At 40.1% G+C, this 24,879-nt stretch overlaps 1 protein-coding gene across 4 annotated transcripts; it reads right to left on the minus strand.

Moving 5' to 3' along the window:
• Nucleotides 1-1,552: 1,552 nt before the first annotated feature.
• Nucleotides 1,553-24,755, minus strand: LOC121857708 (peptide methionine sulfoxide reductase-like). Of its 4 annotated transcripts, none has more exons than XM_042353795.1 (5): nt 24,571-24,755; nt 19,500-19,678; nt 13,074-13,188; nt 4,265-4,401; nt 1,553-2,384 (listed from the first exon to the last, which is right to left on the minus strand). In XM_042353795.1, coding segments are annotated over exons 2-5 (486 nt in total). In that variant the 5' UTR covers nt 19,502-19,678; nt 24,571-24,755; the 3' UTR covers nt 1,553-2,152. The 4 variants fall into 4 exon arrangements, with proteins under 4 accessions (XP_042209729.1, XP_042209731.1, XP_042209730.1 ...); XM_042353797.1 differs by having other exon boundaries at nt 24,567-24,755; XM_042353796.1 differs by lacking the exon at nt 24,571-24,755 and adding an exon at nt 24,346-24,492.
• Nucleotides 24,756-24,879: the final 124 nt, after the last annotated feature.

Below are 24,879 nucleotides of genomic sequence, written 5' to 3' on the forward strand. Positions count from 1 at the left end.
TTTGCACTAGAGGTGTGAGTGTTCTGTCTCGAAATACTATGCAATACTGTATTGTATTAGTTACTTCATCCTATGTAACATAAATAAAACATTATTTCCTTTAGCTCGCATGATATTGTACAGTAATGAATCTTTCTCATCTCTTATAATATAAGGAGGCAGAAAAATAGCATTAACTAGAACAGAAAATCATTAAAAAAAAAAAGCAATACTGTACTGGGATAAGTCCCATTTACCCATTTCTTGAGCATGACACCAAGAGCACACACAAAATTCTATTGCATTTGATTGTGTGCAGTTTGGCCTGGAGAGTTGAGCAGGGAGGACTGGCATTTACATGATTATCATTCTTAACCTATGGCTTTTCCAGGCCAGCGTACAAAATTTTTAACAACAGTAAAAGCAGAATGTACTAAATAAACATTCTGGGTAAAAATAATTATAGTGAACATGTCCTTTCACAACAAACTTAATGAATGTAATGAGTATTTTCCTTCATGGTAAATTCAATGTATAATTTTATATTGAGGAAGATAAGATACATCAAACAATAATAAACTTATATTTGGAACCTTGTGGAAGGGAAGCACCATAGAAGAGGAAGTACTGTATGTTATACAGTACAGTGGTCCCTCGGTTAACGAGCACAATTCGTTCCCGAAGGTTGCTCGTTAACCGAAAAATTCGTTAACCGAAACCATTGTTTCAATGGGTTTTTGGGTAATTGGTTCCAGCTCACCGAAAATTACATACAAACGAAAAATAAATGCAATAAAATACACTTACTTTTAGGTGTGCATGTAGAAGGTTCCTGGTTGATGATGATGGGATTTAGAATGGGGGTGGAGAAGAAGGGAGAAGAGAAGGCATTGGGGTGGAAGAGAAGTCACCCCATACTGCCATTTCACCCATAAAATTTTAGTTCACTTGATGAAATTCAAGATTATTTTCTTTAAATTAACACTGCACTGTGCTATAAATTATCAATATGTAAAATATATTTCAAAATGACCAATAATTTGACTGGAAACACAGAAAAAAAGGGTTTATGTTGAAGAGTCTCAAACAAGATGTTCCTTCCTCTGAACCTGCAAACAAACTGACGCCAAGCTTGGTGTGTTGAGTGGCTGTTTGGCGTGCATAAAACTAGTTTCCTGTACTTCAATTATGTTCAATAATTGTTAAAATGACTAAAAAATTTAATATAAAACTTTTAAAATGATTGAATAGTACAACCTTCTTGATAATTACTAAAATGGTAAGGAATTTAAGCTCTAGAACCGATTACTGTATTGGCAGACTAATACGACAGCTAGTGAGCAAGCGAAAACATGTTGAGGGGCGCTCGTAAGGAATTCATTAATCGAGGGATTGCTCGTTAACCAAAGTGAAGAATCTTATGGAAGGTAATTCGTTAACCGAAATTTCGTTAACCAAGGCATTTTTTAACAGAGGGATCACTGCAATAATGATGGTGAATAATTGGTAATTTGCTCTTGATCATGGTCACCCTGCATGAAATTACTGAAGGACTTAGGACAGTGAAAAGACATACATATATTATACAATACCAAAGACAAAAACATACTGTAAGCATAGTACTGTAGCACAGTACTGTACAGTACATTATATTCTATTGCATCAAATCTTTAAAGTCTTATACAGAATATACACAAAATCCTGATGTACTAAATTTGCAGAAATATACAGAGCAGCAAGCTATGTTTTAGAAGTTACCAATCAAGTACCGAGGTACTTGTTTATCTTTATTCAGGGCTCATGTCAATCTTCAGAACTGGCAAATACTTTCTAAAAATGGTAAAAAATAAACTGTAAATTTGATGGCAACTTTTGTATTTCTAAAATGACCCATTTTATTCAGTTACTCATAGTACCGTACTTTAGTATGAAATAACAGCATGAAATGGTTATCTCTAAGTGTAAAACATTACTGTAGTTCTAATGCATCGCAATTGTTTTCAATACAGTACATCTATAAATCTAATGTTTCTATTATGAGCCCTTTACTGTGAAGTGATATACTGTACTGTACTACATACTGTAGGATTTCAAACCTGATCCATTAACTCACCAAACTTATGCCCTTTTTTCATAAACTTTTCTACTCCAAAGAAAAATAAAGGCCTATAATTTAGCACGATCCACGAAAGGAAGACATTACCTCTTGACGGATGTATTCAGCCATTTTATCATTAATTCCCCATTTCTGCCATTCCTTATCAAACTGAGAGACTGTCCCGAAACCTCCAATGTAGCCGTTGATACGAGCAGCGACATGACTCTTAATTAAATCTTCTCCGGGGTCGATGTCGAGGGAGTTCATGAGCAAGCCATGGCGCTGAAGAAGGTATTTCTGATGGTAGCTGTGAGGAAGCAAGATTCATTAAGTACAGACAATTAACTCTGAAATACTAAACTCACTTGTCTTCTCTTCACTACACACAAGTTAAAGTGTTCATACATGGTTAACCCTTCAGCTTTTATAAGACTTGAAGAGGTGCCTCTTATAAATTATAGTACTGTCTTTTCTTCAATAAAATTTCAAAGCATCTATACTGTGTGCAAAGGGAAATGCTCAGCATTTAATAAGGATCTATGAAACAATAGAGATAATACAACTATAAATGCTAAGATTTAAGGGTAAATTTTTATAAAGCACATCATGAGGAAGCACTTATTATGTTAAGAGAATCAGAAAATTATAGAAAATCATGATAAGGATAAAGAATGATAGCAATATTATCAAGATACTTAACCCTTAAACTGTGGCTATTGGTACCTGTCGGGGAAAATATCCTCTTAAAATACTTGATATTTTTATAAAAGTTAAGATTTGCATACAGGAAAAAAGAAAAGATAAATACAGTACAGTAATTTACAGAGCTTACACTTGTTTGGCCACTGTGGAGTGTTTTAACACTTTTGATGCAATTGCCGAACCACATGCAATAAACAACACCTGCGGTAAAACCTTTCCCACCCATACTTTGAATCTCATTGCCAGATACTCATCCCGTTTGATCAGTTGGCATGTACTGAGGGGTCCACTGCACACAAATTATCTCTAGGCCTGCCAGTGTCTACCCACTCATGGCCGATAGCACACGTGTATTCAAGTCAGATTACCTACAGAGTAAGTACCTTACCCTGCTTCAAGTAATCCCACCTGACTATGACAACGTCGGGTATTCTGACTGGACTATCATAACCTTTCGTCAGTTACTGTAAATTCCCTTACCTCAGAAGATGAAAAATTTGAGTGTCCATGTATATTTGTGTGCTTCTTCACTCAAATTATTGTCATATACTGTTAGTTATTGCAAAAATATATTTTTATAAAGTATGATGCAACCTTAGGTAATATACTGTATTTTGTTTAAAATTTTCAACTTTTCCTTTACACTGGGGGTACCTACCACCTACTCAGGATTCACATTGAAAGGGTTAAGTGAGTGTGTGGAGGCCGAGTGAATAGGGAGAGAACGGAGAATGTTACTGTAAGCGATGAATATGCATCTGGTATGATGACAAAGGCAACTGAGAGCTCTACTGAGGTGTGGGTAGCATGAGAAGGTCTACTGAGACACATGATAAGCTTTATGAAGCTTAAAATTTGAGAGCACTCTAAAACATGGGTGTTCTCATACGAGGGATGTTGTACAGTACAATACTGTATTAATTTAAGTGGCCTCATATGAGCAACAGAGCAATTAATATAAGTTTGTTTTAATCCTATGATGGGATAGCAGTAATATACTCCCAAGTCAGTGGATATCGCACTAGATTTTTTCTTCACTTGAGGGTAGTCTTTGATTACCTCATGGAGTTGTGACCCTACCTTGCCAGTTAAGAGGGTACCTGGAAGGCCAACATATGATGCCCAATTTCAAATGTAAACATTGCATTGGCATTAGAGCAACCAAGTCATCATCTTCCTCTTCTTTAGGAGGGCATCAAGGATAGATCAAAAGAGAAAATTAAATACTCTTGCACCATGTAAAAACTTTAAATACTGTAATAGGCTATAGATGAAAGACAAAACTAGCAACACATTTTACTCTTTCAATTTAAAGAGACCCCTAGGAATGTCCTGACATCAGACATGCAATGTAAAAGACTCCTTTCCGGTATTTGTCCACTTCATAGAAAGGATACAGAGGTAAGAGGATAGAAATATAAAACATCACAACTTTCACAGTAAACTCTAGGACGGTACAAAGATATTTAATATGAGACGACTTACTCTTCCGCCTCGTAAAAAGCTTTGGCAGGGAGGATGGAGGTCCTGATGGGGCGTGCAATCTTATTCTGTTCAGCCTTCATGGACTCCTCAGCCAAGAGTTTCTGTTCCTCGTCGTGGAAAAAGATGGCCGACATATACTGTTAGGAAAGATATAAAAATATTTTACAATAATATCTATGACCCCTCCCCCACTCTCTTATGTGTGTGTGTAATAATAATAATAATAATAATTAACGGTTTATTGAAAGAGCATGGCAGCAGGAAGGCTGGAAATATACAGTTACATAATTGGGGAATGGGTCTCTTGATTTACAAATAATATACAAGTAACATAAGTGATACAAATATGATATATAATAACTAGATGGGGAGAAGCTCAAACTACAGGGCATTTCAACATAGTGACAGTGCAAAAAGTAAGATGGACTGGGAGTGAATACATAGGTTGATTACAAGTTATTGATCATTAATTTTTACAATGGTTGGGACTGGGCTGTTCTTATAGCGATCAGTTCGTGCTCGTATGGGCTGGATGCGGTTGTGGTGTCGAACAGCAATTCTCGGATGAGGGATCTCGGGTGGTAGTAGGAGCCGGTGTCAAGGATGGTGCAGAAGCTTCTCACCAAATTTGCAGATGAGGTCATGGTGATGGTCAGTGAGAGCCGAGAGGGTCAGTATGTTTAACGCTTCTTGATATGTGGCTGCCTTCCTTACTCGTGCCAGAGCCAACTTAGCCGGCGGGGTGGACATAGAGTACCAGATGAAGGATCTTTTCAAAATAGGTGTAAGACGACTCCAAGCAGGAACAAAGGTATCAGCAGGTTCCATTACTGAACTTCAGCATGCAGATGACCTCACCCTTGTCGCTCACACTGAACACGACCTACAAGAGATCTTGAACACCTATGTAGATGCGAAAGCACACTTTGGCCTTGAGGTGAATGTGCGTAAGATTCAGATTCTCCTTCAGCCTGCCCCTGGTTCAGCCACACCTCCACCATCCACCCAGCTTAATGGTACGACCCTGTCTAATGTTACCCACTTTCAATATCTCGGCTACCATCTGTCCACCACCTTGGACATCGTTGAAGAGATTCAACATCGGATCAGATGTACATCTCAAGCCTTTGGCAGACTCCGTACCCATGTCTTCAGCTGGAGGGAGCCGAAATTATCTACAAAGTTGCCCGTATATTGAGCAGTGGTCCTCCCCACCCTGCTATATGGCAGTGAGACATGGGTTACATACAGGAGGCACCTCAAAGCACTTGAAAACTTTCACCAGCGTAGTTTATGTTCCATCCTCCGAGTTCGCTGCTGGGAAGGCAAGAGAACAAATGCCAGTATTCTCGCTGACACCAACTGTAGGAACATCAAGACTAAGATTATCCATGAACATCTTCGTAGAACTGGCCATGTTACCCGCACGGACGACAGTAGACTGCCAAAACAGCTACTTAACAATCGGCTAACGAATAGTAAACATAACATTGGTGGGCAACTGAAAAGGTATAAGGATAGTCTTAAGACAAACCTGAACAAGTGTCAAATTGACCCCCTCACCTGGGAGACGATCACTCCACGCTTGGAGGAGCACCACAAGGGAAGGTGTCAATACCTTCAAATTAACCCGACTGCAAACCGAGGCAGACAAGTGCCCGCTCCGGAAAGACGATGCCGCAGCCCCTCCTGTACTAGATGGAGCCATCCACATGTGCAACTTCTGTGAACGACCCTGCCGGTCCCGTATCGGTCTCTTTAGTCACCTTAAAACTCACCAACCTAGGTGACATACTTAATTACTCATATCATTGTATCACAGCTGGATGATCGTCATACAGCAATATATTGTAATCATCCAACAGAAAAAATGCTGGCACCATTATTCTTCTGATGAAACTTAAAAATAAAAGAGAAAAAATTTGCAAAATACACGTACAGGCAGTCCCCGACTTACGACGGGGTTAGGGACCCAACTCCAGGTCGTAAGTCAAAAATGAGAAAATAATATAGAAAATCTAAAATGGGTGTCTCTTTTTCTTCTCAGCACCACAAAACTCTCACTTTTAAGCTTGCCAGCCATTTTAAAATTAATTACAAAAACAAATTTTGTCAGTACACAGCGCAATCACTAACGTCGGGACTCGAATTTTTTTTGGTAAGACCGAGGCGGTCGTATGTCTGGGTGGTCGTAAATCGAGTAGGTCTTAAGTCGAGGAGTACCTGTACAGTACATCATTAAAATGCCTGTTATGAGTCTGTGAGCTTTGCCCGTCTCTCCATGAGAGGAAGCAGATCTTCAGATATATACCAGTAAACACTTAATAATGATGATGTATATTAGTATCTACTGTGAGGATGCACCTGCAATTAACTATAGACAAGGAGCAACTTGTCAAGAGACAATCTTAATATTAGAGAAAAAAAATAGTCCATATGAAAGAAAATGTCACTCTGTTTTCCACTGTTCCTACAAGATGTATTACATTTACTTTACTTTTCTTTCATCCTCTTCACCACTGATTGGCTCGTTAGCGGCTTGTTCGATCGGTCACGTCTCTGTTACACACTGTTAGCAAGTACCAGGCATGCACCGGCTCCTGAATGTACCTAAACCTGCTCCAGTATTGGTCAAGTCTGGTCTTGAAAGAGCTCACACTCAGTGCCGTCACAACACTTTCTGGCAGATTGTTCCAAGAGTTCACAACTCTCACTCTGAAAAAGTTTGCCCTCACAGTTTTCTGGACCTGCAGCTTCTTCAATCTTGAGCTGTGACCCCTTGTGGGGCAAGCATCTGCCAGCTCCAGGTTAGGACACTTGACTGAGTAGTGCCCCTTGTGATGCTTATACGCCTCAATTAGGTCGCCCCTTGCCCGTCTGTAGTAAAAGCTAGGCAAGTTCAGGCGCTCCAATCTCTCAGGGTAGCTGAGGTGCAGGCACCAGTCTGGTGGCCCTCCTTTGAACATTTTCAACCAAATGACAGTCCCTAGCATATCTCGGGGACCAGACCGAGTGACAGTACTCCAGATGGGGAAGCGTTTCACTCTTGAAGATCGTTACGAAGGACGGACAGTCTAGATATCTCAATGACCTTCTTATAAGACTCAATAATTTATTTGTCTGATTTACCTTCTTCCCGCAATGGCCCAAGAACTTCAGTTCATTGTCACCATACACAACTAGGTCCTTCTCACGTTGTCTCAAATAGTGCAGTTTCTTCATAACGTTGGGACATATGATACGCCTCCTTACCGTTGGAGCTCACAGATATCCTTCTGCAGCTCTTCACAGTCTGCTTGGTTCTAGATTTACCAAAATAACTTGGCGTCATTCGCAAACATTTGTATGGAGAAGTGTACAACATCAGGCATGTCATTTATGAAACAAACAAACAACATTGGGCCAAATATACTGCCCTGTGGTACCCCGCTTGTTACAGGTACAGATGATTTCGTGTCATTAATCAGCACACACACTGCTTGCGGTCATGTAGAAAGTCTTCTATCCACACTAGGACATTTCCCCGAATTCCATACCCTTCCAGTTTGATTTTCAGCCTTTCGTGGGGTACACTGTCGAAAGCCTTGGCAAAATCTAGGTAAATATAATATCTAATACCTTGAGCAATTGTGTTAAGCAGGAGCGCCCCAGCATAAAACCATGTTGGCAATCCTTTACAAGGTTGTTTCATAGTAGATGTTCCATCGCGGCATCTCTGATAATACTCTCAAGTACTTTTCATACTATACTGGTCAGGCTCACCGGTCTATAGTTGTTCGTGGAGTGACGATTGCCCTTCTTGAAGACAGGACTCACATAAGCCATTTTCCAATCACTGGAGACCCTTTGTTCATCCATGCATTTACAGAACAGGATCTTCAGGGGCTCGGCAAGCTCGTTGCACAACTCTCTTAGCACTCTGGGATGCACTTTATCAGGGCCGGGACTCTTATGGACCTTTAGCTTTGACAGTTTATTTCTTATACCCTATTCTGTGAACACAATGTAGGTCAGTGCTGTGTCGAACCGTCTGTCCTCAAACGCAGGAAGGTTAATAGCATCCTCTCTTGTGAACACCACGGAAAAAAGCTGTTCAATGCCTCAGCTTTACCCTCGTCAGAATCTGCGTAACTACCATCTTCAAGCCTCAAGTCTGATACTCTTACTCGCGTTTTTAATTTCGACTTTGCATAGCGGTATAACACCTTTGGGTTTGACTTGACCTCGCTTGCAACCAGCCTCTGGAACTCCTTTTCAGCCCTTCTACACACTGCCTTTGCTTGGTTTCTGGCTCTTGCATACATCCTCCTGTCCTGGGTTTTGTTCTTAACTTTGTCAACCGCCGCATGGTTCATGTGTAGGGATCCCCTCGTATATATTTATCAATCAAATGGGTCACTTTACTAATTATGATATTCAGCATAGTGTCAGCATTCTTGTGCCTTAGTGAGTTAGGTCAGTGGATACCCCTCATCTCTTCCCTCATCCCGTCATAATTTCCCTTGTAATATTTCCACCTTAGCCTGACTTTATCATGAACTAGGTAACAGTTAAATCTGAATGACAACACTACATGGTGACTGGTGCCAACTGGGGCTATATGTTCCAGTTTGGCCACAATACGCTCCTCGTTTGTTATAATGAAGTCTAGTGGCTTGGGCGTTTGCTCCACTCTGTAATGTGTCGGGTCTTTAACATGTTGGAACAGAAAATTATCTCTCAGAATTTCTACAAAAAGAATAGTAGGGTTATTCAAGTCTTTTGGGTGTGAACTCGTTTCTCCAGTCGATGTCACCTTAGTTAAAGTCCCCCATGATAAGGAGGTGGCTAGGGTTGAGCATCGCTACATTGTCTATTAAGGCTCTTAAGTTCCTTTGATTTAGTGGGCTAGTCTGGGGACCTGTAGATACACCTGATGATAAGTTAGTCCCCTCCCTTTAGTTTAATTTTACACCACTTGGATTCTTCAAAAACATCCTTTCCCTATACCCTCGCCTGGCTGGCTCTAAGGTCTTGCCTAGCATAGATAACCTCACCCCCCTCTTGCAAGTTTCTTGAGAAAGGTTCGCAAATGAGTCAATCCAGCAATACTGAATTCACATTCCTCTGGGTCGATTCTCCTGCTCTTGTATAACAGTTCTACAACTCCTACAATATCAGGTTGGTGTACCTTCAGTAGTGTTTCAAACTTCTCTCTCTTATCAAGGAACATGTCAGTATTAGTGTACGTATATGACATTCAAGCCAGAATATGTTCTCGGTAATATCTGCTCTTAGTAGTAACTCTGGCCCCCCTCCATTCTCAGAAGCTGCAGCATTTGCTAAGTACACTGTATTTTGCAGGGTGTGGTTAGAAATGTCATTGTTTATATGACGCTCCCCTCCCCCTGTCTGGTAGGCGGAGCTGGTCCCACCTCCCGGATGGGGGGTAGAGCGTATCGAGGATGCGCTGCTGACCCCTGGCTTTGTGTCGCCACACTTGCTTTCACTACCCTCCCCCTGATTATAACCCATGTACACCCGTCCCCGTTCCTCTTTGACTCCTCCCTCTTCTGCTTCAAGCCCTGCAGGAGCTTCCTGTGCTGTTCTCTCTGCATTACCCTGCGATCTGGGTGAATAAATACATTCCGAAATGCCTCGCTCCTTGCTAAGTTTTTGCCTGCCGAATAACCTCCCATTTCTCCTCCTCACTCACTAGTGTGATCCTGAGGGGGCGAGGCTTGTCCCCCCCCCCCCTGCTTTTGTCCCAGTCTCCTCACATCCTGAAGGGTTGAGGGCATATTCAGAACCTCTGTACATATATTCCTAAACTGCATCTTATCATGTGTTATCCTACTCTCAGTTCCCTCCGCCTGGCTCTCAGGGATTCCAAAAACTATTACATTGTTCCTGCACTGGAAACGTTCCCGTTGTTCCTCCTCTCCCCTAACAGTAGGTCCGCTAATTGCCATTTCTTCAACACACTTCTTCAGAGTCCCTAGCTGTTGTAGAACCTGTTCTTTTTTACTTTTATCCTCTTCACCACTGATTGGCTCCTTAGCCTATTGGGCGATCAGTCTTGCTCAGATGAAATAAATTGTGCTAGATCGGTGGATGACACTAGCCATAACGGCCTGTACCCAAGCAGCGGAACGGGGCTTTTAAAGGGACCTTGATGCTAAGGCCATGCTACCAAGACACAGAGTAAAAGAAATCATCACAGTAATAATAAGGATCAATATTATTATTAAACCAACAATTAGAAGTGTTTCTAAAGGACTGAGTGGACATATGATCCATCATTCATAGCAAGATACAGTGTACATAGGGATATCACATATATACCAACAACTCGTCGAGGAGAACTAAAAAAAAGGGGGGGGGTAATCAGAAGATAACAGTCTGCACCCCCACCCCTTCCTAACAGCAACAACCATGAGGGGTATGAAACCTGGGACTGAAACGGCACCAGGAAATCTGTTGACATGTGATTACTGCATTACTCTCCGCCACCTCCCGTGGCCCTGTTAAGGCCTAAGCACAACTACTCTTAGCTAACACCTACATTCTATCGGCTACTTCCTCAGTCTTGGCAAGGATCTCTTTCCCAACTTGTTCAAGTTTGGCAACCAGCAAGGATCCAGCTTCATCTATTTTCATCCCTAGGGAACTCATTCCCCTATGGCTTGCAATTGCCTCTTTCACCTTGACTATGCAGTCAGTGCAATACCAGCAAGAGCCTTCATGCTTTGCAGCAACTTTTATCGTCCTAAACTCTGTATTGGTTAGGTCTGTACCATCTACATCCGTCATCACCTGCAGTAATCACATGTCAACAGATTTCCTGATACCTCAAACATACATGCTTTAATAAATGATCTTGTTCTCCACTCACACTCTTCAGATGGAAGTTGTTCTTTACAATTACATGTACTTTAATCAACTAGCAATCTAGTACACTGTACATAACAGCAATGAATGAATGTCACAGGATGCCTTGCACAGTGCAAGAAGCTTTATGTACAGTAATTCAGAAACTAGCAAATTTTGATGGCAAAATTAATTTCAATCCCAGACTTTTTTTTAACAAATAGCCAAACATATCTACGCACGAGGTTTTTGGCAACGACACAACTGTCTACTTTTTTAGCATAACCAGTAATTTATCCAGTAACGGAACCCCCTAACAGTGGCAGCAGTGTAACCAATGAGGTTTGTATGTTATCATAAGGATGACAGTGCCACATGTATCTGAGCAAAGACACATTTAACAATAAAAAAACAGTAAAATTTGCAAAGTGTAGCATAGCGGGCTGCTTCTTAAGGAAGTGGCCAAGCTCCACCCTACCTTCCAGTTGGGAGAGCATGAAAATGACAAGGAGGCACAACCCTGAGTACATAAGACCAATGTGGTGAATAGTTTAGAGCAAACTTTATTTTGAAGTAGCTTAATCTTTCTTTTCCAAAAATCAAATTCAATCTTTGCTTTGGTCCACTAATCCTTGACAACAAGATATTGTAAATTGTTAATGGACTTTTTATGAATTGAGTTTAATTTTTTATACAAATTATAATTTTAAAATTTTATGGTTCAGGTGATTTTTTTGCATTTTGTTTTTTCAAAATTAACAATGAAAGGTCTTTTTCTGTGTGTTAGTGTTGGGATACAACACAAGTATTGTTACCAGTTCTTAAATCAGTAAAGTGGAGAACAAGTTGGTACTGACTGGAAAGATGCCCCAACACATCCTTCAGGGGTAGCATTGCAGTGCCCTCCTAGATAGACTCCTCATGGGTGGTCAAAAAAAGGGTAGACATGCAAAGAAGGCAGTGAGAGATAAAACAGGTAGTACAGGTATAACACCAAAGGATTAAATAAAGAAGATTCAAGGAAGGCAACAATGCAAAATCCCATGGATGATAGGCTGGACATATTAGGCACTGGAGAGATACCTGTACATCTGTTAGGAGAGGGAAAATAATAGTGAGAAAAGACCACAAGAAAGATATGAATTCTTGATTAGCAATGTTAGTACAGTACTGGTAGAAATGTATTAAAGAGGAAAACAAGAAGGCTTAGCTGTTCTTGTAAGAGATTTAAAGGAAAATGATAGGATAAATAAAGCAATGGTATTTCTGAGGAAGGAGTCTGATATGATAGATTTTGGTAAACCATACTGCATACTGTACTGTAGAATAGAGAAACTGAGCAACAAGAAATACTGTATATAAAATTGTGATGAATGAATCACTTGAGGCTAGGAAATCCAAATATATAAAAATGTTACTACAGTACAATACAGTACATAAATATGAAGAGTGAAATGAGGGTGAACGAAATGGAAAGAGAGTTAGTGGAGAGTTAGGAACTATCAATCTATCATTAAGGAAAGGAATGCAAGCTTAAAGGTGAAGATGGAACTGAGGGATGGAACATGCCTTCTGCCTTGACATGGTAAGAAACATGGCCTAGTAGAGGCAAATTGCTCTAAATTTCAATCTACAGAAAGGAGTTGAGAGAGGAATGGATATGGAATTAACAGAAGGGAAAGTGTGAGAAACAGTGAAGCACATGATATGTTCAGAATGGCTAAGTGGTGTAGTGAGAAAGATTGTCAAAACATAGAATGACAAAGAAAATTAAAAGGTAATGAAGCAATATTACTGGGTAAGGAGGAGACAGCATATGCCTTGAGAGGGAGCTGGATGGAATAGTGGTAGGGCAGCTTGGAGGCTGTGGCCATCCTCTCAGAGGAGCTCCCTAGAGGAAATGTGGTATTGTAGATAAAATGGCACATACCCAGTAATTCAACTTTAACTACATTATTACCTGACGAGTACATTTAGAGGTTGGATCGTGGTACTTCCAGAACATGGACAGAAGAGTCTGATAGTTTGTCTGCTCAGGATCATAGTCTAAGTCCACAGTTTCAGTATGATCATTCCTGTAAGATAAAAAGGAAAACATGACTTACATTGACAGTTTACTTTAGGTTAGGTTATGCAGGGTCAGGCTGGGTTGGGTTGATTTGGCTTAAGTTACCACAAAAAACATCAATGACAAACATGGGTACGTAACCATTCTAATTATTCCACTCAAGCGCTGTTATAATTGACTCTTTCCAACTACTGTAGTTTATAATCTGGGTTAGGTAGAAATTCATATTATACAGTAAATACAGAAAACCCTCAAAAGTCCAGACCCCATAAGTCCAAATTTTGGATAGTCAGGACTCTTTCTGGGCAAGAGACATTTGTCCTAACCCTTAAATATTTGTTGTTTGAAATTCCTGTCGCATGGGGTCACTTTAAATTCTCATCAACGAGCAATCCCATGGCCTCTTTCCTCCTCTTGGACACGTGAGTGAGCAGTTTATTCCCTCACTCTTAGAATGGACTCATCCACAATGCTGCACTGTGATTCGTTAGCTTTAAGTTCAACACACATTCAGCCACTTTTATATTATTAATGATGAATCATACACCATCAGAGGCTGATCATACGAGAATATAAAAATGAATAAATAAAAACAAATGCGAATGTGGCAACAAATAGTCCCACCCCCCACCTTTAAGGAGAGAGGGGGTGTGTGGTCAGGACCGTCAGGGAAGAGATTACAGGGGCAGATACAGGAATAGCAAAATGGGCAAGTCTGAAAAGTTGTGGGTGGGGAACATGACAAGCACACCGAGCCCACCCAGCTGGAGGGTGGCAGGCGCTGTTAGCCCGCCCAGAATTGTTTTTTTTAAATCTGACCAATGTCATAGGTATTTTAAGGCCATGTGCACTTGATATTAGGAGATATTCTGAGGTCAATAGTAATTATGTTTTACTATACAAAAACGCCTGAGTACAATACTGCATTAAAGAAAAAGTATTGGAATTTTTTTATGAAAAGGGGGGGTTGGACCCCCAGGACCACCAAGGATTACCTTCGGATTTGGCTTGTCCTTTTATTTTGAAGTCAAATTACAAATTATTATATTTTTTCTATTATTTAATACAGTGAACCCTCACTTTACGCGGTTAATTGAACCCACGGCGGCCCACGTAAAGTGAACAACATAACATATGGGATTAATTGAAATAGAGACCGGGCCGACCCCCAAACTCCACTTTTTCCCGACACAATACGTACGTTTTACTAAAAATAACATCTTAACTTTATGATGGTATTCACCCACACATAATATAGAAGGGAACAATCAATAAGAGAATAATAAACTGAAGGTTAGGTTAGAAAAAAACAAGGTTGGGGTTAACACTTACGTTAGCAGAAGAGATGGGTCGGCGTAGGGGAATGGAGGCTGGTTCCGAGGCAAAGGGCAGGCTACTGGCCCTCAGGTGAGTCTTCATCGGTGTCATCCACACTTACTAGTGCCTCCCTGACAAATCCCTCAAAGTCATCATCACTGTCTCTGCCTCTGTTACTACCACTGGCTTGGGCTGGCTGTGGTGGGTTGCGGGCGAAGAACTCGGTTATGCCTTGCTGACGAATGGTGTTTATGTTGTCGTGATAAACCTTGATGTAGGGCTCCATAGTCTGCAACAGCTGGGTAGTAAAGATTTCATACCTGTTTGCATCAGGGTTGTCGGAAAGGAGGAGCTTGACTTTCTCGATACACTCGATGGCACCCCTTACATTACTATGGGATAAGCGGCGTTCTTCTTGGGATGACGCACCACCTGCCTCTTCACTGACGTCATCATCATCTACCATCTCGTCGGTAGTCACATCAGGATCCCTTATCACCTCCAGGATGTCGTCGTTGGAGGTCTCGGAGAAGCCTGCAGCTGAAACACACTGCGCAGCTTCTCTGGCAAGGTCCACTGCTACTGCAACAGTCTGAACCTCACCAGTCACAGATTTACTCTGCCTAACACCCGGAATGCCTTGCAACACATGTCTCCATGTGTGACGAACAGTTGCTACAGACAGCTGATCCCATGACTCCACCAAGAAGTCCACAGCTTTCTTGACGTTGAATGTTCTCCAGAATTGTTTCAAAAGTACTTCTTGCTCTGCCAACTGTTGATCCTCGTCGTCTTCGCTCTTGCTATCGGTGTTGGTGTCACTCAGGTTACGCAACTCTTCCTTGGTGTTGGTGTAGTCGTTCAGGAGGTTGAATTTTTTAGCAGAGAATGCAGATTTTACATTACAGATCAATTCTTGGTCCATGGGCTGTATTATAGATGTAGTGTTGGGAGGAAGGAAGACCACTTTTACGTTGGGGGTGACGATCTAACAGAGGGGCGAGTGTCCTGGTGCGTTGTCAAGCAGCAACAAAATCTTGACTGGCACATTCTGTTGCTCACAGAATTTCTTCACATCGGGAACGAAACAGTCATCAAACCAGGAGAGGGACAGTGTAGAGAACATCCACGCCTTACGTTCGGTCAGCCAGTGGACATTTAGCTTGGTCATGTCCATGCTCTTGTAGGCGTGTGGCTTGCGTGCTGTGTGGATCACCGATAACTTGAGCTTACAGGTACCGGAGGCATTGGTGGTAAACAGGACGGTGATGCGCTCCTTCTGCAACTTCCAGCCCCGACACTTGCTGGCATTCTTAACAACGAAGGTCTTGGAAGGTAGCATTTTCCAAAAAAGACCAGATTCGTCCATGTTAAACACCTGGTCGTCGGTGTACTGTCCTTCCTCCATAATCTCACGTAAAAACGGAGGAAATTCCCTAGCCGCAAGACGGTCAGCACTAGCTTTTTCACCACCAATGTTGATATTGGTGATCTTGTTCTTCTTAAACCTCTGTAACCACCCAGTGGAAGCATTAAAGGGTTTGGGCTCTGTAATTCCCATCTTTCATGACACTGCAGCATACAGTTCCCGTGCATACTCCTTAACTGAGCGCGTGTCCACCGCCGTGTTCCGTCGCGCCTGATGCACCAAGCAGCTCACAAGTAATTTTTCCGTCTTGAGAAGCACCTGGTTGTGGAAATACTTGATCATAGAAGCACCTGTAGACTTTGTGATGTTCATGTGCTCCATTATCTTGGCTGCATCCTTCTTAATTGTCCTGATAGTTGATTCGTTAACACCATGCTGGCGCGCGAGATCAACCTGCCTTTGGCTTAGGGCGGCTGGGTCCAGGTAATGCAAGGTTTCTTTGTGGTGGTGGTCCAATGAAAGCATTCTTATGGAACAATGGATACCAATATACACGATGTAGCCGGGAGGGGTGTAACTGACGCTGTAGGTCAAGGGGCTTGAACGCTCCCGCGGCGGGGCACGTCATAGTACTACATTAAACCAATCACAGCTAGCAGGGAGGGAGGTAAGGATGCTTTGCCCAATCAGTCTGCTACGTCATATGACGTCACCGATAACGCAACAAAGACATACACTGCGCAACCTACTCACGCCGCTTACACAATATGGCGGGAGACTTGGATCCAAAAATGGCGCGGCGCGAGAGGACCGCCAGCCGCTCTCCGCGTAAAGGGGTACACGCACCGCGGAAAGTGAGCATTCCGTGTTCGGCAGGGTACCACATAAACGTGGAAATGCGTAAAGTGGGACCGCATAAAGCGAGGGTTGACTCTACTGTATTATTTATGATGAAACATACACCATAAGAGGCTGATCATATGAGAATATAATAATAAATAAATAAAAACAAATGCAAATACAGCAATGGCCAATCCCCCCCCCCCCACCTCTAGCACGTTTATACATGAAAGTGTCATCTCATACCTATTAGCCTATATCAAGGCAGATTAGCTCACTGTACAATATCCGCATGAAAGATAATACAGTATATATTATAATGACAAAGTACTGTAATATATCTAATAAAGAATAAATTAATTTTTTAATGAACTGTACTACAGGTTGTACCTCTCTATTCCGGCATTTTGTGGTCCAGAAACTCCTATGGTCCGGAACAATTTTAGTTTGCCCATGGAGAAAATTAATTTGAGTCTGGTACTTTCGATGCTTGGCTAAATTTTGCTTTATTTACCCTACTTTTTTGGCGAATTACTACCTCTAATAAAGCAACATCCTAATAAACCAACGAAAATAACACAGATAAAGTTAAATAAAAACTAAAACCAACACAGAAAAAGTTCTTATGTTGTACAGCTTCAGCTAGAGTTGAACCTGATGACTTGGCAACTTCGTCATCCAGGTAAAAACACACACAACAACATTGGCTGTCCTTATGTTTTGAACTTTACCACCACTGGTGGGTATAATTTTTGTTTTAAATTCAGAAACATTAATTAAAATATATATGAACAGTAAATAAGTGTTGCTTTCATATTCTTATGTAGAGTGATGACTAGGGCCCGGATAGTTATGCACTAAAAAACCATGAAATATGCATGCAAATATGCACTAAAAACAGGGGAAATATGCATTTATATGCACTAAAAATGCCACTTATAAAGCCTTACTGGAACATGCAAGAAGTAGTTGTTGCTCCTTTTGTGCACTATTGGACTTAACAGCTTCGAGTCGGATGTGCTTGCTTGTTTTAAGGTGTTGTTGGACTTGAAATTTCTTGCTCGCTGTCACTGGTGCTTCACAATATTTACAAAACAGTACACTTCCATCAGTAGTAAATGCATCAAATTCCTTTACATATGATCTCAGCACTTCATTTTGGTTTCTTTGTACTTTTGGCATTTTCACGAGCAGCAGAAGAGAGTAGCTCCACACAGCAGCACTGCTCCTGACTGACTAACTCACTAGTCCAATGAGTCATGACCAGGTGTGGAAACGAGAGATTAAAGCGACGTGACCTCACCTCACTTCACCTAACCACACCTCACCTCACCTCCCAGTACCACGTGTGCTCATTCAGTGGCAACAAAGAGATACTGCCAGATGAATATTTTACCAAAATATGCATTTATATGCAGTTATCTAGGTAATATGCACTTATCATAGAAATCACGCAAAATATGCATTTGCATATGATATATGCAAATGCATAACTATCCGGGCCCTAGTGATGACGATATGTTTTCATGTGTGCGCACTTACATACGTGATCTCACTTTTTTCTTTACCATTAATGGTAAGCTACTTAGTATATTGTTCCATTTATTAACATTAAATAACATTACTGAAAACAACCATATTAATTTTTTACATTAATTTTACTACAGCTACAACCAGGGTCTCATTTTCTTCAGTTTTATGTGTAGAACCAGTCAGTCACTGGTTTTGTAATCACCGAAAACAATGCCGTCTCGTTTCCTCGTGTTTTAATATCCTACGTATTATTAATGAATTGTATAGTTCATTTTGCACACAAACATTAATTCAATCAAAAAGGCATTCAGTAATAAACAATAATGAATCTTTTGTACATAAGAGAAATGACGCTGTTTACACGATTTGTGCACGTCTGAACGTTGGCGGGCCACTCAAACCCGTCAAAATTCGAGTTTCCGCCGTTGAAATTTTGATTTGTGTAGTGTTTTTTTGTGTCCAAATAAAAAACGTCGAATTAAAAACTCGCAAAATTTGAGAGCCTATTGTACAACATTTAACCCTTCAATATGTCTTCAAAGAGACCACGAAGCAGTGAAAGTGGTGCTAGTGCTTCCAAGCGTAAGCACAAGTCACCATCTATCCAGGAAAATGGTAAATTTCCATGGTCTGTCACCGGTCAGGTCCCGAGGTTGCCGGACTAGAGAGGTACAACCTGTACTATATATAAAGGACAAATGTAAAAGGAAACAAACGTGACAATTATTTCACATTAAAATACAAATTTAAGTGTCATCAGGGGCTAGTGAGTCACTGCTTAGTTGCACAGTGGCCCCCAGAACTCCCACTTGATAAAAGTCCGAACAATCAGCAAGTACAAACCACCTTTCCCTCAAAAATATCCAAACTTTCGAGGGTTTACTGCATTGTATCAAATGTCAACCCACATAATCTTTTGCAGATTCAATAATAAAGACAAATATGCAATAAAAACTTAAGAGCCTTAAAAATATGACTTTATTGTTCAATCCTATTTGAAGACAAACATGACCATTTCTTTTACAGGGTTCCTTAACTTTTAATAAATTTCAAATACAGTATACTCAGTGAAGAGAAATATGATATGGCTACAACTTTTTCCGCAACGAGTAGAATCATGCTAGGACACTACAAAAGGTTTGGAATTACAGTACCATGTAAATAAATTTATAAAAAACTCTTCTTTTTCTGAGAAGCCTCAAGGGGGTGGCCATGACATAAGAGTTCTTAACAGAAAATATTCCAAGGCATTTACTTACATATTACGGTAAGTTGGGTGGACCGTGGACCCACCGGCATAGCCTACCCGTGTCCTGATGACTCCGGGGGCAGCACCGAACTGGGCCTCGGGAAACCAAAATCATGACATGCCAAATGTAGCCTTTTTAGTGGCAACATTTGGCTCATAGAGGTCCATTGTTCTCACACCAAAGTTTTTCTGAAAAAAAGAAGCAATAAAGTTATGAGAAAATGGGGAAAGTTATTCAATAAGTGTTTAAATAGCATGGGCAATTTACCAGTACAAGTACTACCTTAAAGTAACGGTGTTTATTACATTTTCGCCCCCCAGGCCCCGATGTGGGTCAGTGACCTATGGCTGGGTGGGCTAATCCCCGTAAAAAAAAAAACTCTGTATGCGCAGACGCTGCTTTTGACTTGTGCACATGAGACATTCAGAGGGAAAAGCTAACACCTCGATCAGGGGTTAGCCTTGTGCAGCGCCCAAGTGGCCCAAATAGCTAACAACCAATCAGCGATTTCTCCCACTGAAAATATGCGGATCATGGCCGCTTATGGAGAATATTTTGATTGATATTGAAGAGTTGGGGGCATGTAAGGCAATAAAAAAACTGTGATATAATAAAAAAATAATTCTACAGGTACATACGGTAGTATGTTGGATAGGACCTAAAACAAAGCGTATGGCGTGAAAAAATTGAATAGAATTGCGCCAAGTTGAAACCAGTTTTGGCTCCGCCCATTTTTACGTGGGCGCTGTCCGATTTCATTAGTCGTTGGTGACTTTGGTGTAACAATATTGAGAATTACTCAAATATGATTAAAACTTTAATGTCATTACTCATAAGATACTTTTAATAAGGGTGAACAAGTTGATTACAGTTCTGTAAGTGCAAAAATTAAGACTTAAACGAACCTGAAATTCGTCGTATTGCGTGTGTAAATATGCGAACACAGCCACGAGAGAAGTGTACAGCTCTTCTGTTGAATGTTACATGTGGTTTCAAAGTCCGGGAGAAATTACCTTTACAACGGGCCCGATTTTTTGTCTTATTCTTATTGACTGATTGACTGTATTTCCCTTTTGTCTTTCTTTCCATAATTTTCTATATATTTTGTTCATTATTTCTTTCCGTATTGTGTCCAAATAACAGTTCTCCTAATTTTATTGTTTTCTGAAGACTGTGTTGTCCAACAGTTATTTCCAAGACGTGGTACAATGTCGTATTTTTTAATGACAGCCTGGGAAAGCTAACGCGTTAACTATTCCATGCATCATAAAACACCTTACAATAAATGCTTTAACTGTACTGATGTACTGCATTACATTAGGTTAGCTGAGAGAGAGAGTGTTGGATGTAAGGTGCATGCTTCTCAATACTGTGTCGCGGGTTCAATCGCCTGCCTGGGTCAGAAGTGAGCTGGGTGTTATCCAGTGTGACCTTACCGAATCCAGTTTCTTCCTGTACTAACACTGGACAATGAAGATCAAAACAAACTAACAAAGAACAGACCAACTGCCCAAACAGTAAATAAGTTGATAAGTGGTAGAAATAGTGAAATGGTATTTTTTTACAAGTGGACAATCATGGATTTTTTTGTTGAGCAGTGTGTTTTTCCGATGGTTTAGACAATGTTAAGACACTTTTTTATTTTATGATGTTTCCCTTGCAAATGACTTAAAATTACCTAACCTAACCTCCTAACCAGGGGTTCCCCCCCACCCCCTGGATTCCCTGGTATATTTATGTCATTTGTGAGGGAAACATCGCAGAAAAAAAGTGTCTTAACATTGTCTAAATCATCGGAAAAACACACTGCTCAACAAAAAATCCATGAGTGTCTACTTGTAAAAATTTACCAAAATAATATGTGTTAGAACACTGTTGCATTATGTTATGTTAGATAGGGGAGAGGATAAGTGCAAGAAAAATGTAGAGCACAAGGACTCTGGAATTATATAAAGGATCTAATGTAAGTAAGTTTTGCTTGAACAGTCTAACTATAGAGGAAAATAACAGGATATCCTTTAAAAATTATGCAATTTCTGGCAACACCATTACTGATGACAGGAAATCTAAGCAACTAAAGCTAACCCACTTTAAATGTCTCTATTGAGCAACTGTATTGTAAAATCATTAAGTGGGTTAGGTTTGGGTCCTTCAACTTTGTTGTCAATAATGATATACGTACCCAGAAACAACATCCTTGTCTCTTCTTTTTAGTACAGTATAACTTTAGGGGACACCTGAATATTAGATACCCCAACTTATTCACCTTAAGATTAACCACCCCAAAGCTAATGTACAAACCTAACCCTCTGGAAGCATTGGGGTAGTTAACCTTCAGGAGAAATAAGCCAGGAAGTCTAATCTTCAGGTGATCCAATGTTTGCTTCAGATGTCTACCAGTCACTAACATACAGTACTTGATCATGGAATCTCTTGTGCAGATCTACACATTATAAAATCAACCTATCCTGACTAAATATAATCATGTAAATAACTAATCTAAGATGGTTAGATTTCATTAAATTACAGTATGTTAAATACATTCATAATTAACTTATGCCATAGCCTTGAGTACAGTACGGTACAGTGACCCCTCGGTTAACGAACTCAATCCGTTCCAGAAGGTCGTTCGTTAACCGAAAAGTTCGTTAACCGAAACCATTGTTTCAATGGGTTTTTGGGTAATTGGTTCCAGCTCACCGAAAATTGCCAAAATTCAACAAAAATGGTAGAAAAGTTCACTTACTTTGAGGTGTGTATGTAGAAGGCTCCTGGATGATGATGATGATGATGGGAATTAGAATGGGGGTGGAGGAGAAGGAAGAAGAGAAGGCATTGGGGTGGAAGAGAAGTCACCCCATGGCACCATTTCACCCATAAAATTTTAGTTCTCTTGGTGTATTTCAAGATTATTTTCTTTAAATCAACACTGCACTGCATTATATATTGTCAATATGTAAAATATATTTCAAAATGACCAATAATTTGCTTGGAAACACAGAAAAAAAGCGTTTAGTTGAAGAGAGTCTCAAGCAAGATGTTACCTCCAGTGAAAACAGAGAGAGACTAACTCCTGTTTGCTGTGTTAAGAGGCTGGATGCCGCGCATTAAACTAGTCACTTTACCTTCAATTATGTTCAATAATTGTTAAAATGACTAAAAAATTGAATATTAAACTTTTAAAATTATTGAATAGTATAAACTTCTTGATATTTACTAAAATAGTAAGGAATTTAAGCCCTAGAACCAATTAATGTATTGGCAGACTGATACTAAAGCTGGTTGCCCGATCAGTGCAAGCGAAAACATGTTGAGGTCGGTTCGTAAGAAATTCGTTAACCGAATTTTTGTTCGTTAACCGAATTGAAGATCCTTATGGAAGGCAGTTCGTTAACCTAGGCGTTCGTTAAACGAGGGGTCACTGTATTCCAAATTTGTGCAGGTTCCAAGACTGCACATAAAACCACTGAGAAAATTTTTAAAAGTTAATTATAATGGATTAGACATTACAATAAGTCACTAACCACCAACCAAAGGAGCCTGAATCCCTTAAATAGATAAAGTTATATTTGGTTTGGTTAAGTCAGATTAGGTTAAGTTAGGTTTGGTTAGGTTATCATTAGGGTATTTAATCATCTGGTAAAATAAGCTTGCACTCCTAATCTTCATGATATGCATAATAACTGAATCATGTTGACAAGTAATGAAGATTAGGTTTTGCTGATTTTAATTATCTCCAGTTGACAGCTCTGCAGTTTTGGTTTTGATATCTGACCACAATAAAGATCTCAGGTTAAATTTAAGAAAGGTTATTTAAAGTATATTATCACTCTTCTCCGGTTTCTGTGAAACAAAATATATATGGAATATAATTTGTTAAACTGGAATTTGTTATGTTCTGTGCATTTTTTAACTCCTGTGTAATGAATTCTGGCAGTGACATTCAGAATTCTGGATCATAAAGACATCACAGTACCGGTATATTCAATTTCTGGATTGTTTTATGTTCACACAAACATGGAATCTTAAGAATTTTATCTTTGCAATCAATAGTTTAGACGATTCTAAGACATTTTTTGTTAATGAAATTTTCCTCGCAAATGACTAATATACTGTATACCTGGGGGGTGGGGGGGGGATCTAAAGAGGTGAGGTTAAGTTAGGTTTGATAATTTTCAGGTCATTTGCGAGGGAAACGTCATAGAAGAAAAGTGTCTTATAATTGTCTAAACTATTTATTGCAAAGATAAAATTCTTAAGATTTCATGGTTGTGTGAAATGAAAATTTTACCTCAATTTCTCATCCATTGTGCAAGCAAATTCTAACCACTTCTAATCAAATGTATTAGAGTGACTGCATTTATCAGGTTCAAAACAACTCAAATAACATGCACATGTATGTTGGTTAACTTCTTTGGATCTTCTGAAGAATAGCCCTTCAGGTTATTTTACCTACCTGTAGGGGCTTAGGTTATGTTAACTTTAGGGTGAACTTTAAAGTGACATAACCTGTGGAGGATACACTTACGATGATCCACATCTAAGGAGGATTATATTGAGGTGACACTAGGATCAATCCACTCCCCTTAAGCCACACACTTCCACTGGATGTTCGAATAAATAACATTAAAACTTCAATTCATACGAGTTAAAAATGGTTATACAGTATGTCCCCAAAATTCTGTAAATAAAGCAGTACAATTTTGGAATTGCACATACCATAAAGGAATAAACATTGTTGACACTTCTGAGTTGTGACACTTTAAGAACAGTATCACATGACATGGCAGTAACTGGGCAACGCCCTTTAATGTGACGTACTGTACATTTCCTGACGAAATAAGATAACACTGACCTAAATTTTGGCTGTAACACTGGACTCTGAGGATAAAGTAAATACTGAACCGGACTTCACGTCTTACTGTACTCGAAGACTAACTGTATCACAGTGACCAGCTGATAGTGTGACTGAAATAACACCAAGATGTCAGAACTTGCCACTCAAGGCATATCACCACCACCGTGATTCCTCAAATTCCAATAAATTAATGAGATTCAAGACCTATTCTCTCGTACTCACTCCTGGACGAAAGAGGTGGTGAACTTGCCGGATGATATTCATATACGTGTTGTGTGGTGCTACACACGGCCACTCTTGCAGTAATGGAAGTTTTATATATATATATATAGTTTCTTGTCAGGGGCTGAGGTAGCTGTGACGCAACACTCCCACGGTCACGGGCTGACACAGATCACACCACCAACTCTTACAGTGTTGCCAGATTGGCATGTCGCGCTATAGCCCAGTTGGCTCAAAATTATAGCCAGTCTTATAAATATAAATATCAGATTGTACATCAATATATAGATTTCATTAGTATATTCTAAT

Source organism: Homarus americanus, unplaced genomic scaffold, assembly GCF_018991925.1.
Source record: "Homarus americanus isolate GMGI-L3 unplaced genomic scaffold, GMGI_Hamer_2.0 scaffold16712, whole genome shotgun sequence".
NCBI classification, from domain to species: domain Eukaryota; kingdom Metazoa; phylum Arthropoda; class Malacostraca; order Decapoda; family Nephropidae; genus Homarus; species Homarus americanus.